This window comes from Haliotis asinina, chromosome 2, assembly GCF_037392515.1.
Source record: "Haliotis asinina isolate JCU_RB_2024 chromosome 2, JCU_Hal_asi_v2, whole genome shotgun sequence".
Lineage (NCBI taxonomy): Eukaryota > Metazoa > Mollusca > Gastropoda > Lepetellida > Haliotidae > Haliotis > Haliotis asinina.
In genome coordinates, this window is record NC_090281.1 from 17,148,662 (window position 1) to 17,162,318 (window position 13,657).

At 36.5% G+C, this 13,657-nt stretch overlaps 1 protein-coding gene across 4 annotated transcripts in view; it reads left to right on the forward strand.

Annotated features, from left to right (window-relative positions):
• Positions 1 to 12,613, forward strand: part of LOC137273323 (proto-oncogene vav-like) — a 64,835-nt gene extending 52,222 nt beyond the window's left edge. For all 4 annotated transcript variants that reach the window (XM_067805907.1, XM_067805909.1, XM_067805908.1 and 1 more), the window contains 6 exons: positions 367 to 503; positions 2,198 to 2,320; positions 2,942 to 3,032; positions 3,693 to 3,792; positions 9,023 to 9,180; positions 9,710 to 12,613. In XM_067805907.1, the coding sequence (XP_067662008.1) occupies positions 367 to 503; positions 2,198 to 2,320; positions 2,942 to 3,032; positions 3,693 to 3,792; positions 9,023 to 9,180; positions 9,710 to 9,754 (654 nt within the window). In that variant the 3' untranslated portion in view covers positions 9,755 to 12,613. The remainder of the gene's footprint in view (positions 1 to 366; positions 504 to 2,197; positions 2,321 to 2,941; positions 3,033 to 3,692; positions 3,793 to 9,022; positions 9,181 to 9,709) is intronic.
• The last annotated feature ends 1,044 nt before the right edge of the window (positions 12,614 to 13,657 follow it).

Below are 13,657 nucleotides of genomic sequence, written 5' to 3' on the forward strand. Positions count from 1 at the left end.
AGCATCTGATCAAGTCAGTGATTTGAGACCTTACCCAGAGTCCAGTAAAATTTTCCTTGGTATAGCAGGCTCTGGTTAATAGTCTTCTGAGACAGTACATTCTGCTGATACTGATGCTAGAATCCATTTTGAGGCTAGTTGTCTCAGTGTTTTCTTTTTCTTTTCACTTTAAGTCCTAAATTATGAAAAATTGTAGTAAAAGTAGCATCTGGATTCATTATTACAGCATGTTCCCAATAATGTACAAAGACACCAGATATGTGAAACTGCAAATGTATATTTCTGAACCAAGGACAGAGAAACAGCTTACATTCTACTTCTAACACGTCAACTATTTTGTTTGTATTTTGATTGTGTGTATTTCAGCGGAAAGACTCGTACTTGGACGTGACGTTTCCCAATAAGTCCTCCAGTCCACAGCTATCAGACACACCATCCGCACCATCTTCTGCCAACTCCACACATTCCTATGTTAATGTCACTGAACTCAAAGAAAAACCATGGTATGTTGTTACTCAACCAGAGCTAGTCTATCGATTAGGCAGTCGCAACTAATGCCAAATTGCCAAACCAAAATGATTTTAAAACACTCAAGCTGAAAAGTGTATTAAGAAACTGTAAGTGATTTATTTCACCGGGAAGTAAATAAATACTTCAAAATCGTTGTGACTGAAATTTATACAATGAATTCTTTGTGAAATAACATTGTTGCAAGTTTGTTAGGGATATACTTCCTAATAACACAGTGCCTTTCATTTGTATGGGAAATCTGTTGAATTTGATAATACCTGTTATGTACAAGTGGAATTCATTCTATTCTTACAGTGGTGTAAAATATGTTAATGTAATACTTTCTGATACTAAATCATCTAAAATAGATGAAGGTAAAAGTTATAATGCTTCATACATGCTTGGAAAGACAACCTAATTAAGTCAAATTAGGTGGCCAAGAAGGATCTGCTATTGTAAGTAAGCTCAGCACTTGAATGCTGTACTTGCTGAATAAGCAGTTGCTTATTCTTGGTTAGAGTGGGTCCCTCATACCATATGCTGGTTGTAAGAGGCAATTCCTTCTGCCCTGCTTTTTCCTATCTCGCAATACCAATCACTGGATTATCTGGCCCAGCCTTCGTGAGGCTCTCCTTTGGGAGAGGGCTTTTCTAAGTTGTATAACTTGTGCCCAATCTCTTTCTTAATGAATAAAATATGTGTAAATCAACGTCTGACGATGTGGACTAGACTGCATGTATCATTACTTCGATCAGAAGGAAAGCAAACTGGAGAAATCAAGTACTTTTTTGTGGACCTGTCTTGCGAGTGTTTTACTAACTGACAATAATCTACATGTTCTCTTCTGTTGGAATGTTTTCCACAGTGTTATCCCAGTTAGTGAGTGTACTATGTTGGCATGCATAATTGTTGATTATAATCTGATTCTGCATGGGGGTGCTGAAATAGTGCTGGACTTACCTTTGGTTTTGACTTTCATTTCATAACTACCAGTGGTGGGACTGTCCATTTTATTAATCTATTACCTGTTACAAAATCTTCAAGCTGATCATCGGCAGCCCATGCCTGTCACAACAGGTGACCAAATGAACTTGGTGATAACCAGTGTCACTGTGCATTGATCACATCATTAGTCTCTGGGTTGTCATTTTGTCATAAGTACAGGCTGGGTGACTTGGTTCACACATGTCATTGCATTTTCATGGCGTATATCAATGCTCACTTGATTGTCTGGTCCAGATTGGATTATTATAGACCGCTGACATATAGCAGGAATCTTGCTGAATCTGGCGTTGAACAGCAAAACACCCAACCACTGCAACCCATCGTCATATAGCTGCAATATTGCTGAGTGTGGTATAAAATGACAAACAAGCACACAGCTGTTGGATAAAACCTCAGTGTCGTCATTTGACAAGTGATCACCCTAACAAACATGGGCTTACCTTCTCTACTGGACATGATATATGTGCAGCCTCATGCTGAAGTAGAGATGGAATTTGATGCCTATTTTCAATGCAGTAATGATCAGTGTGAATTGAATATTGCTGACTAAAGTTTAGGTCTACATTTGCTCCATGAAACTTGAGCATTTCTATATCCACAAGTCATGGGCATATCTATATCACACATGGTTATATATCCATTGGAGTAGGTGCATGTTGAATGCATGAGTAATTATGTGTAGGTATGTGGACGAGATGGACCGAGATGCAGCCCAGGCCATGCTTGACCAGTGTCCAGATGGAACCTTCCTCATCCGCAAGTCCATCAGCAGAATACGCTTGGGAGCATACTCTCTCAGTATTAAGTAAGTGTCAACTAACTGTTCTGAACTGGTCAATAGAATGTTACTTGTGTTTTTTTATGTTGTATTATCATTATTATTGCAGTGGTATGTCGTCAATAGTTGTTTCCACCTCAACAGGCATCCCTAATCATCAGATTATGAAGTTTAACTTCATATTTCTTTTGTGCTCATATCATTTCAGAAAATAAATGATTGTCACAAGAAATCTCCACAGAGGGCCTTTTACTCATGTGTGACCAGAATATGTATCATTGTACTGAGAATTTGTGTTCCTAGTAGCAACCACTTGTTCTTTGGCCAAGACTTGACTGTTTACAGGCAGCCAAGATATGGCTGGAATATTGTTAATTTCTATGTTTTAGGCCACATGGCCCATAGTACAATTGTATTGTAAGGTGTACAGTCCTAGTGACATGACCAAAATTGTGGTAAGAACAGCTTAAGCTGAATATTTTTAGCAAATATATAGATGTTAAGTGTAGTATGTTTGCATCAGGTGTGTTTAATATTTGTTGTAGTGTTTGTCTAGATTTACTTAATTTTTTATGTTTTTAAACCATTGTATGTTGACCTTATAGTTATTCCATCAGTTCTGCTATTAATGCCTCTCTCACCTGCCAGGTACGCCAATGCAGTAAGGCACATCAAGGTGAACCAGAATGCTGAATCCAAGTACTTCTTGGCAGAAGGGCGCTACTTCGATTCAGTTCCAGTGAGTTTCTTTGTGTGTTCTGTGACAAAAACACAATCTTGTCATAGAAATATTTAGCCTACAGTCCTCTCTCACAAATTTATTTCCGATTGATTTATGAAAACATTTATTGAGATAGTTGCACTAATGTAGTTTGAAAGGGGAGACAGACCCTCATACAGTCTGGCTTTGATAACACAATTTGTAAAATTTGTATGAATAGTATCTTATTGGCATTCTTCTCCTGCAGGTATTGTTGCTTTGTTGTTTCTTTGGTGTGGTTTACATGGAAGCAGTCTTCCATTACTAGTGTTAAACACAGTTTCAATGATATTCTTGTATGTACAAAGTAGATTTTATAGAACAGATCTTAGTTACTTCCTCATTAAAGATCTCATATTATTTTGTTTCAGGTCATATCAAAATGATATGTTGTGAACAACACAATTAAAATTCCTCATTCTTCCCATTTTACTCAAATAAGAACAATAATATATTTTATAAGTTTCAAACAATATCTCAGTGTTTTCCAGATGCACACAAGCTTGCGCTCTCGCTAAGTAGCTGACTCACTTTTTCTCTCCCGCACACACACACATGCTCTTGCTCGTACATACACGCACATTGGTGTTAGAACCACTTAAGCATTATTTTGATTTTGTTGATCTCTTGTACCTGCAGAGACTCGTTTCCCACTACCAACAGAACTCATTGCGGGACAGTTTCCCTGATGTCAACACAACACTCAGATTACCCATCCGGAATGCCCAGAGTGAAGGAGGTATGTCTATATGGTAGCTTCTGGATCATTTAGATGAAACCAGTTTACTCGTCGCTTGTTACAACCTTCAGCTTGTGCATTTGGGAAGATTTGAATTAGTCTGTTAGTTTATCCAGGTTAGAATTAGTGTTCATCAATTAGTGCTTGTCACAAGAGGCTACTAATAAAGCCAGGTGGTCAGTTTCTCTTGGCCTTCAGCAAATAGTGCTTGTCATATGAGGCTACTAATTTTATCAGTTGGTCAGTCTCTTTTGGTCTTCAACATTTAGGGCTTGTCATATGAGGCTACTAATTTGATCAGTTGGTCAGTCTCTTTTGGTCTTCAACATTTAGTGCTTGTCATATGAGGCTACTAATGGTATTAGATCATCATGATCTCTGACTTTTTGAAATATCCTCATATCCAAAGTGCATAGATGTTCATGATATCAGTCAGGGGATTGTCTGGTCCAGGGTTGAGTATTTCCAGACTGCCATCATACAGCTAGAATACTGCTAAACACAGCATTATTGATCAACTGTTCAATCTCATCATTAATTAGGACTGGTCTTCACTAATTGAAGGATCCAGCAATTTTAGCCTTAAGACCAGGCCAATTTTATTTCTTGTTATATGGATTTTTGCTCTCAGAAATCCTAGGGGCAAGTGAGAAAATGATAAAAGGTTAAAAAAAATAATGAGTCAAAACAAAAAGCCACATGAGTTTCCATGTTAACGCTTTTGGTTTGTTTACATCAGTTAATGATAAGTAGAGTGAGTTTAGGTTTCACACTGATTACACTTTTGTCACATTAACATTAGCATTGTATTTTTTGAGTTGGAAAAATTAATTCTAATTTTTTTTTATTCTTGAAAAAATTCAACCAGTGGCTCTGTACAACAGGAAATAAAACTGGTCTGGCCTAAGGTTGTTTCATACAATAGTCCTTGCTGTTATAAATGCTGACGTGTAGGCTCCGTTTCCAGACACATAATCGATCTTAACATTTGGTTTGTCAACTCCTGTCTATAACATAATTAGATGATCAGAGTCATGAGGATATCACTTTATATCCACTGAGGGGTTAGTTTATGTCAGTAAACTGAACTGCCTACAAACTTTGCGGTTTAAACATCCAATCAAGTTATATATAGATTCATTTGTTGTACTATGACGTAAGCATATGTCTTGGATTTGCCCTGTGTTGACATGTTCAAGAGTTACCATTGATTGTCTATGATGGCAGTCTGATGATGTTTCTGTTACACACATACTAAACAAGGTATCTGTTACCCAGGTGGGGCTGATTTTGCATGCCGTGTCTGTGAGTTTAAAATGGATATCATCTTGTGGGCTTTCAGGGATGAAATAGGTCCCCACTATCTTTATACTGAGCACCATTTTGTTACAATTTAATTAATGAAGCATTCATAGTGCTACATCATTGTAATCATGTGATCAACTCTAAAGTTACGATGACTCGTAATACTAACTGTCGCACATGGCATCTTTCATTCTTATTGATGTTAATCACTGGATTGTATAGTCTTGGACTGGAAGGTTGAACTGCCTTTAAAATGTAATCATGTATGATGTGGGAAATTGTCACCAACGTCACAGGTTTCTGAAATTAGCACTGCTTACTACTTATGCTTATGTTTATACTTAATGAAAAACCCTGCTTATGCCAAATCCGGTCTAACATGGGATTTATGGTCAAACTGACATGTAGGAACCAGGGAGGGATAATCTACCCATGCATCCCAGGTAATATACACATTAAAATTTGAAAGGACGCACAAATATTATACATGTGCGTCCTGTATATGCATTCATATTCACTAATATGCTTTTTCGGACAGGTACTTCAGCAGTGGGTCCACATCAAAATTATCAAACAGCAAAGTATGGATGTTTTGTGGAAATTAAACAAACTGACAAAATTTCAGTACTCATGAAAGTTAAAAAATTCACGATAACTTACTATTGCCATCTTTTATGAGTGATCATGTTACGTAATTTCAGAGACATGTCGGCTTACGTCACCCCAAACTTAGCACTTGAATAGATTGATAAACACTAAAATATATGCATGAAGCATTTTTGTCACTGGTCGAAAGCTAGAATGATAAATCCACTAAGTTACATAATATGCATGTAGGGGGTGACTTTTTTGTGTAACACGTTCAGAATACCTTGATTTTACCCAAAATTTCAGTCTGAATCTAGAAGTTTTCGTTTATGAGGATGGTATCCATTGCAGTAATATGATTGACTGTCTTAGGTTATGTGCATGATTTCGACCAATCACAGCCTTCATGGCAGACTGTGGCTAAAGAACCATTATTAGTCTTTATCCAATAAAACAGCTTCTTACATCTGCGAAAATACTTTTGACAAGGGTACAGTGAAAGACTATTGATGTTCAGATCTTTTGAATGACACGCCATCGGACGAATAGCTACACATGTTAATCATGTTAAAGGTCACATGCAACAAAAAATCAAACAATTAAAACACAATTATCACTTATTCATGACATATGTCATTGCTGCTTGTAAAAAACCCCAAATAAACAAAGATAATAAGCGTACAATCGTACAGTATTTTGTACTTGGACTTACTTCCCTGGACATGAAGCCCTTGAGAGACCGAACCCAGTCATAATGGGTGGGTGTGCATTCAAGTGTAATGATGGCTTCCGATTGCCTGGTTCAATTGCTGATATGCTGATGGGCATTTTAGAAGTATGGCGAGTCACAAGAAAGTAAGATTCTTTATAGATAACAACTTCTTTTATTGTACTTGATGCTTCGTTTCAGTATGTGGATTCATATACCGTTGTCAAACAAAATCATATACACAAGAGGAAGTTGTTATCCATAAAGAATGCATATAGAAATGTTGGGTTTTATAAATTCATGTTCTCTGAATTTGCGTTCGATCCAATAAAAAATCATCTTGGTAGAGATGGTGAACTACTTGAAACTGTCATTTGTCCAAGTACAAAGCAGGACTAGAAACTGACAAGAGTTTGCACCAGTTTCCATCAGATCCAGTCATTCGAGAAAAATGGATGTAGTTTGTTTGCAACCCACAGACATAAAAACATGTCATGTGTGCAGGTATCACACCTGCCTAATTACATAATGTGTCAGAGACGGGACTCGGGTGCACAAGTCATAAATCAATTTATGTGATCAATGATTGAAGCTGTGTATTGCATATTGTCTTTAGCAGACAGGCAGGCTGACATATAGGAGTCAATAAACCAGACATTGGGCTTTCTCTGTGACAGAGGCTGCTTACCACAATCAACAAGTTTTTTTATGTAATGAGTAGATTATTTACTTGTTTGTGTACACAACCATGATTAGACTACTACACACAACCTCATACCCCAGGCATACATATTGTTTCAAGCTCCGCGAACCTATTCATTGTGTCTGTGTTATGGATGCAGCGCAGAACAGCTTTTGAAACCACCTTTTAGTGAATTGTTTGAACTCCGATTTCGCTGGCTTTTTTTTTTTCATCTCTTTTTTTTTTCAACTCGATAGGTTGAATTGGCATTTTTGATGATTTATTTCGGTAAGTGCATATCGAGAGGTATAGGAATCTGCAAAGTTGTGTTTTACGTTGCATGTGACCTTTAAAGCAGAGGTATATCATGTTACTAAGCAGATATTCACTAATATCAGGAAATGGATATTACTTGAGATATCTCTTCGTAATAATTTTCTGATTATGTAAAAATGAATTAAAAGGAAAATTAAGAGTTAGGGCATATTATGACATATTACAAATGAAAAAAAATCGCCTCGTTTTGTGCTTCCTTTATGGTTTGTGTAAAGTTAACTTATGTAAGTTGCAGTGGTATTATTTTATTAGTATGTTAAAAGATAAATTTCATATTTATAAACAGTAGGATTGGACCTTTCAAATGGTGAATGATATATAGTAGCAATAATGGTTTACCAGCTGGCAATTTCGTTGATAAACGTAGGATCCATCCATACCTTCAGAATCGTAGAACTCAGTGTCATGGCACAGAAAAGAGAAAGTTACTTCTTTGTTGGTTTTGATTATTTGATCCTTTTTTTTCGTCTAAAGTTTGAGAGACTCCCAGAAATTTCAAAAGGACTGTTACATTTCAACAGAGCAGGTCCCAGGACACCAATACTGAAAATTGTAGATTTATCACTGAGGATCTTTGTGTCAGGGAGTCATGGCATCTGTGATCAAAGTGTCATCTTTGGCCAAACTGGCGTGGGATGTATAGTCACAGTGACATTAGACCTGTTGTCTCAGGACATTTGTGGAAGATAGCCACTGTATGACAGGTTGTGTGGCCACAGTGATTCACAGGATCTATTGCCACAGTAACATTTGTGAAAGATAGCCACAGTAAGACATAGGATGTGTGGCCACAGTGACTCACAGGATCTATTGCCACAGTAACATTTGTGAAAGATAGCCACAGTAAGACATAGGATGTGTGGCCACAGTGACTCACAGGATCTATTGCCACAGTAACATTTGTGAAAGATAGCCACAGTAAGACATAGGATGTGTGGCCACAGTGACTCACAGGATCTATTGCCACAGTAACATTTGTGAAAGATAGCCACAGTAAGACATAGGATGTGTGGCCACAGTGACTAGTGGTTGCATGCACTACCTGCTCATTAAACTACTGGGGCTGGCTGATGGGGATTGTGACTTCAGTCTGCTATCAGCCAATGATTTCTAGTCCGGATCTGATTACTGTAGTCTGCCATGAACATATTCAGTCCAATAACGCAACATACTGACTTCAAAAGTCACTGTTTACTATTACTATTGTGTGTACAAACTATACTAACAATCGCCTAATAAAAGTAACTCCTTGCCCCAAGAGGGATATAATCTAAGTCAAATCATATAAGAAGTTGAAATCCCCTCTAGCTGATATAAACAATCAGAAGGTTTCAATGGACATGCAGCATGTTCTTTCATTTGAAAAAACATACCATAATTTGAAAATAGATTATATAAGCATGACAGACAGATGAAGAGTGATATATGATTTTTGCGAAGAGCTAAGGTGCTTTCTGGTAATTAACATCCTGCGGAGTAGAATAAGTAGGATGTATATTAATGTTACGCAGAACGTTCAAAGGAATGAATTAAATGTAATTTTTTTTTTATGTACTCAAAAACTACTGATCAACTCTGTTAAAAAATGCAATTTTAAATATATCTTCCAGCTCATCACAGAATTCTGGGGTACGCTATTGCCGTATACGACTATGCAGCTACATCGACCACACAAGTGAGCTTGAAGGCTAATGACAGGATCGCAGTCATCAGCAAGAATGGCAGTGACAAGGGCTGGTGGAAGGGCCAGAACTTACGGTCACTCAAGGTGAGAACTCGCTGTGTTCTCAAACCAAAATGCAGCTGAGGCAAATATAAGTTTTACATCTGAACAAGAAATGTTTGAGTGCATCAGGTGGGAAATAGGCCATGACTGTTAAATTTCAAGCATCCTCAGTTTGTTCCACATCTTCAGTCTGGTCATCAACAGTCTTAAATTCATAGGTTCAAGTCTTCTGTTACATTCTTCATTAGAGCAAGGCAAACGGACGCCATTTTGGCACACTGGGCAAGAAATTAATTTGCCTACTTTATGCAATTCATGCATTGCAACACACTTTTTTTTTTATGGTTTACAAACTGAACGAGTTACGTAACTAGAATGGTTTTGCATAAAAAAATAATAGAGTCTTACCCAAATGTTTTTGATATGAAACAATCATCAGTAAAATGAAAGCCTATAGCCTTTTTTAAAATCGGACAGAAAAGTTTTTCAAATGCGAAGAACCATCGGTTGATGTTTTATTAACTATCCTTATGTTATCTCTCCTAATCCTCATCTTTTGATTATGTTTCAGATTGGTTACTTCCCCTTGGCTTATGTTGCCGATGACGACGAATAATCATAACCCTAACAACAGATTTTAAAGTTACTTGAAATATGTACAGCTTCATATGGTGCAAAGTTTCCCTAAAGGGGAAAAGACTTATTTTTTGTGACAAACTGCACATTCATCGCTCATGTTTTGACCGGACTCAACGGATTTTCTGCTCTATTGAGATATGTGTGATAGTGAAGGAAGCAGACAGTACTTACTTTAATATACCTGGTGTCCATTCAGCTTTGCTCAAGTTGTAGTTCAGACCCATGTGTTTATCGCTGTATTACACTCTTATACGTGGAATGTTTGATAAGTACGGATGTAATATGTTCAAATAGTTGAGTTACAGATATTTGACCTAATTTTAATATAAGTGGTCCAAGTAGAAGAATACAAGTTCCAGCTACCAGATTAGTATGTATTAAGAACTTCCTGAATATATTCAATATTCTTAGTCAAATTGTGCTAGGGTTATGAACAAACAATGGATTGATGTGTCATTAAATGGCATCAGCATGTAGACTTTGTGTCGCGAGTCCACTGATCACCATTACACCATATTTACAGTATTATGTTAGCCTGCTTAGTGTGTCCAGGTAGAGTCGAAAATGTACGCAGTGTCACGACTCTGCCGTTTCATCCTGTAGATAGCTCATCCTCCTCTGTTTTTATCATCGGTGTTGGTATGTGTAACACTTTGTTTTACATTGACAAGCATGTATGCACAGCCTTTGAATACTTCTATGAACAAGTCATCATCCAGTTAGTCATTGCAAGATAAACATTACGTGTATATATCAGCTTCAGATTGTGTGCTTATCTTCAGCCTTTGAGCAATGTGATATAAGAGAGATGTCCCTGGCTAGGGGATAGACAACACCGGCTCCATCATGTATCATAGATTGGGTGGAGTATTTCACCATATTTGAACACTTATTATAGACATAGATGCCTATTTTGCTATGAAATTATTTTACAGCAGTACTAGTGATTCTGCTAAACTGCTCATGTCCTACAAGCAACATCTATTTACTTAGTGATGGTTTCTTTGTGATCTTAGCACTGTTGTGTTCTTAGGACCTCTTGTTCATGATGCTGAGGTATGATGAATGTACTCCTTGGTAATGCAGTCAGTAATGGTTTTCACTACTGTTCTTGGATCTCACTCACTGAGCAGTTGTTTTGATGAAAGCTCCAAAGTGTGTTTCTTTGTCAGCAGTCGTGCCAGGATCACTTAAGGATCGCTCCAGGACCTGTTGCTTACTTTGCAGTAATTGTGATGAAAGCTGAAGAATCTGATAATGGATTCTGGGGAATTCAGATCCCCAGTTATCATATTGAAAGCACCACCTGATAAAAGGGACTTTAAGGTTATGGCACGGATCTGTTACAACGATGTAGCTCATGCTTACTTAGCTGACTTATGTTACATCTGAATGCTGAGCTGTCTTCTCAAAGTTTTCACTTCTCAGTGAATGATTAACTCAATGTCATCATCAAGGCATTCTTGGAATCATGAGAGGTCTGTAATTACTTGTGCTATTTTCAGTTGCCATTGGATTCAAGTTTACCTTTAAACTACTGCATGAACCGTTTGCAAATGAACAGCCATAGGCGCACAATAGGTATTCAATGGAACCACTCTTGCAATTTTTTGCAGTGATTGCTTTAGGCTCATTCAACTGTATAATTACAGTGTTACAGTATTACTGGGATATTTATAGTATTGTAGTGTTTAGTATCTCAAAGGGTTGACCTGAATTCTGAAATAGTCGTTAGCATTCAGGTCGCTCTGTTAAATGGTTGCATAACATAAACAGTGTTAAGATCACTTGGAGGCAAATGCTGAGCATGTTTCAGAGGGAACATACAGTTAATATATGTTGCATGTTAAAAGTTGATGGGGAATAATATATTTATCAACCGTCAGTTATTCAATGCAAATTTGTGTACAGATATTCTTGAACTGATGAGGTTTATATGAAGTTGTACATAGTTGTGTATGGTTATTCATAATATGTAATAATAACTAACCATTAGGACCACCGTCAGAGGGCCAACGTTGTGACATGCATCCAACATGTAGAATATTGTTTCTTTCAACACCTTATTCCCATAAAAAATCGCTGATCATTTGTTGTAGGGGTGGAATGGTCAGAGAAAGTATAGAAGGGTCATCATACCTATTTGGAACAAGACATTTTCAGGCAAAAAAGCTTCAGGTTGAATAATTGGTAATATTAATTTGATTTTAATGAACTATGTTTTAGGTCATCTTGGAAAGGGGGATACAAAATTAGGAAACAAATGACATATATTCATACTGTTTACTGACAATCAAAATATTAAATGATCTCTTCACAAGCCCCTATCATTAATGATAGTGTGAGAACAATACCATGTTTTTTACTTGTTTCCAATGAACACGAGGTCAGTGACTTTTTCTACGCTATTGTATCTCTACAGATCTTCAATGACAGTGTGCAAAGGAATAATGCTACCAAATCAGTTATATGAATATGTTGCTTTTTTTTTTTACAGAGATGCGATTATAGAAGAGGCAAGATTCTCTTTTTTGTTGTGAGAAAACTTAAGGAATGATATCTGTAACAGAGATACTATTATGTTTTCTGAATTTTTTGTTTAAAATATGTACTTTATAAAAAGTACACATGTGTATAAAGGTGTAAATATGAATCCAAATTATTGCATATTGGTAGTTCTGCTATTCACTGAAAATAGTTTAGTTGTTCAAGAAGACTGAATCATGAATAGCAATGTACTTCCAAATTTTTTATTTTTAAATCAGATCTCATTGCTTGCTACAGCTAAATCGTGGAGCTCTATGATCTGATTGTATACTTCAAGATGGAAAAAAAATATTCGGTAAATTTCTGTAATACACATTTAGCTTATTCTCAGCTCACAATGACTTAATGATCATACAGTTCCTGTATGATGTTGTGTATGATATTGCTGACATTATCTTGCTAACTGTCTAATAACATTGTGAAACTCTGATGATTATACTTATTTATCTTTATGTTATTCATATTTTGATTTTTGCTTGAAAGTTTTATACACTTGGTTTTATGGTTACGATAATGGACCAAACATTAATAACAATAACACTTTGATATGCTCGGATCCCGTAATTTTGGGCTTGAATCCCAGATTTATCCTGAATATTATCCATGGTCTGCCAGCTTGAACTCTGGAAGGTTTCCAATATTGGATGTGTCATATATCACTTTGTGTTTTCCTTCAGCATTGAGCTAAAATATTATTCAAAATGGTGTTAAACCACTGATTTGCTGATGTCACATATGTATATTGTGATGCTTTCTGAAAGGTGTGAGTGCTGAGCTTTTCGTGTAAACAGCTTTGGGGCTAGAGTTAACATATGAGAAATGGAGGATTTCAGACACAGGTCTGGTAGTGTTTACAGACAGTTCTGTCTATCACTTTGGGGGGTTGGGGGTGAGGGAAGTGTGTGCAAGGGTTTCATCAACATATGCAACATTTTGCAGGGACTTTTGTTTTAGTGATATATATTAAAGTCTTTCTGAAATACTGAACATTGATTTTGTCCTATTATTTTCATACAGGATTTGGGCAATCATTCTGAAAAATGTATATCAGTATTTGGTATATGCAGCTTCTGATTATGGTTTCTGAAAGAAAACACTTTTGTGATTGTTCCAAAATTAGTTACTTTCATTTTGCAGTTTATATTGAGGATTGAATTGTTCTATTCTCTATGAAGATCAGTAGTTATGTAAGCATGATCTTGAAGTGAGTTACTAGTTCTGTGATGCTTTCCTAAAAACTCATATCAGTATGTTGAGGTTTACGAAAATCTTCATAACATATTTTTTTAACCACACTTTCAGTTTCTTAAACTTTTATTATATGGAGTCAGTT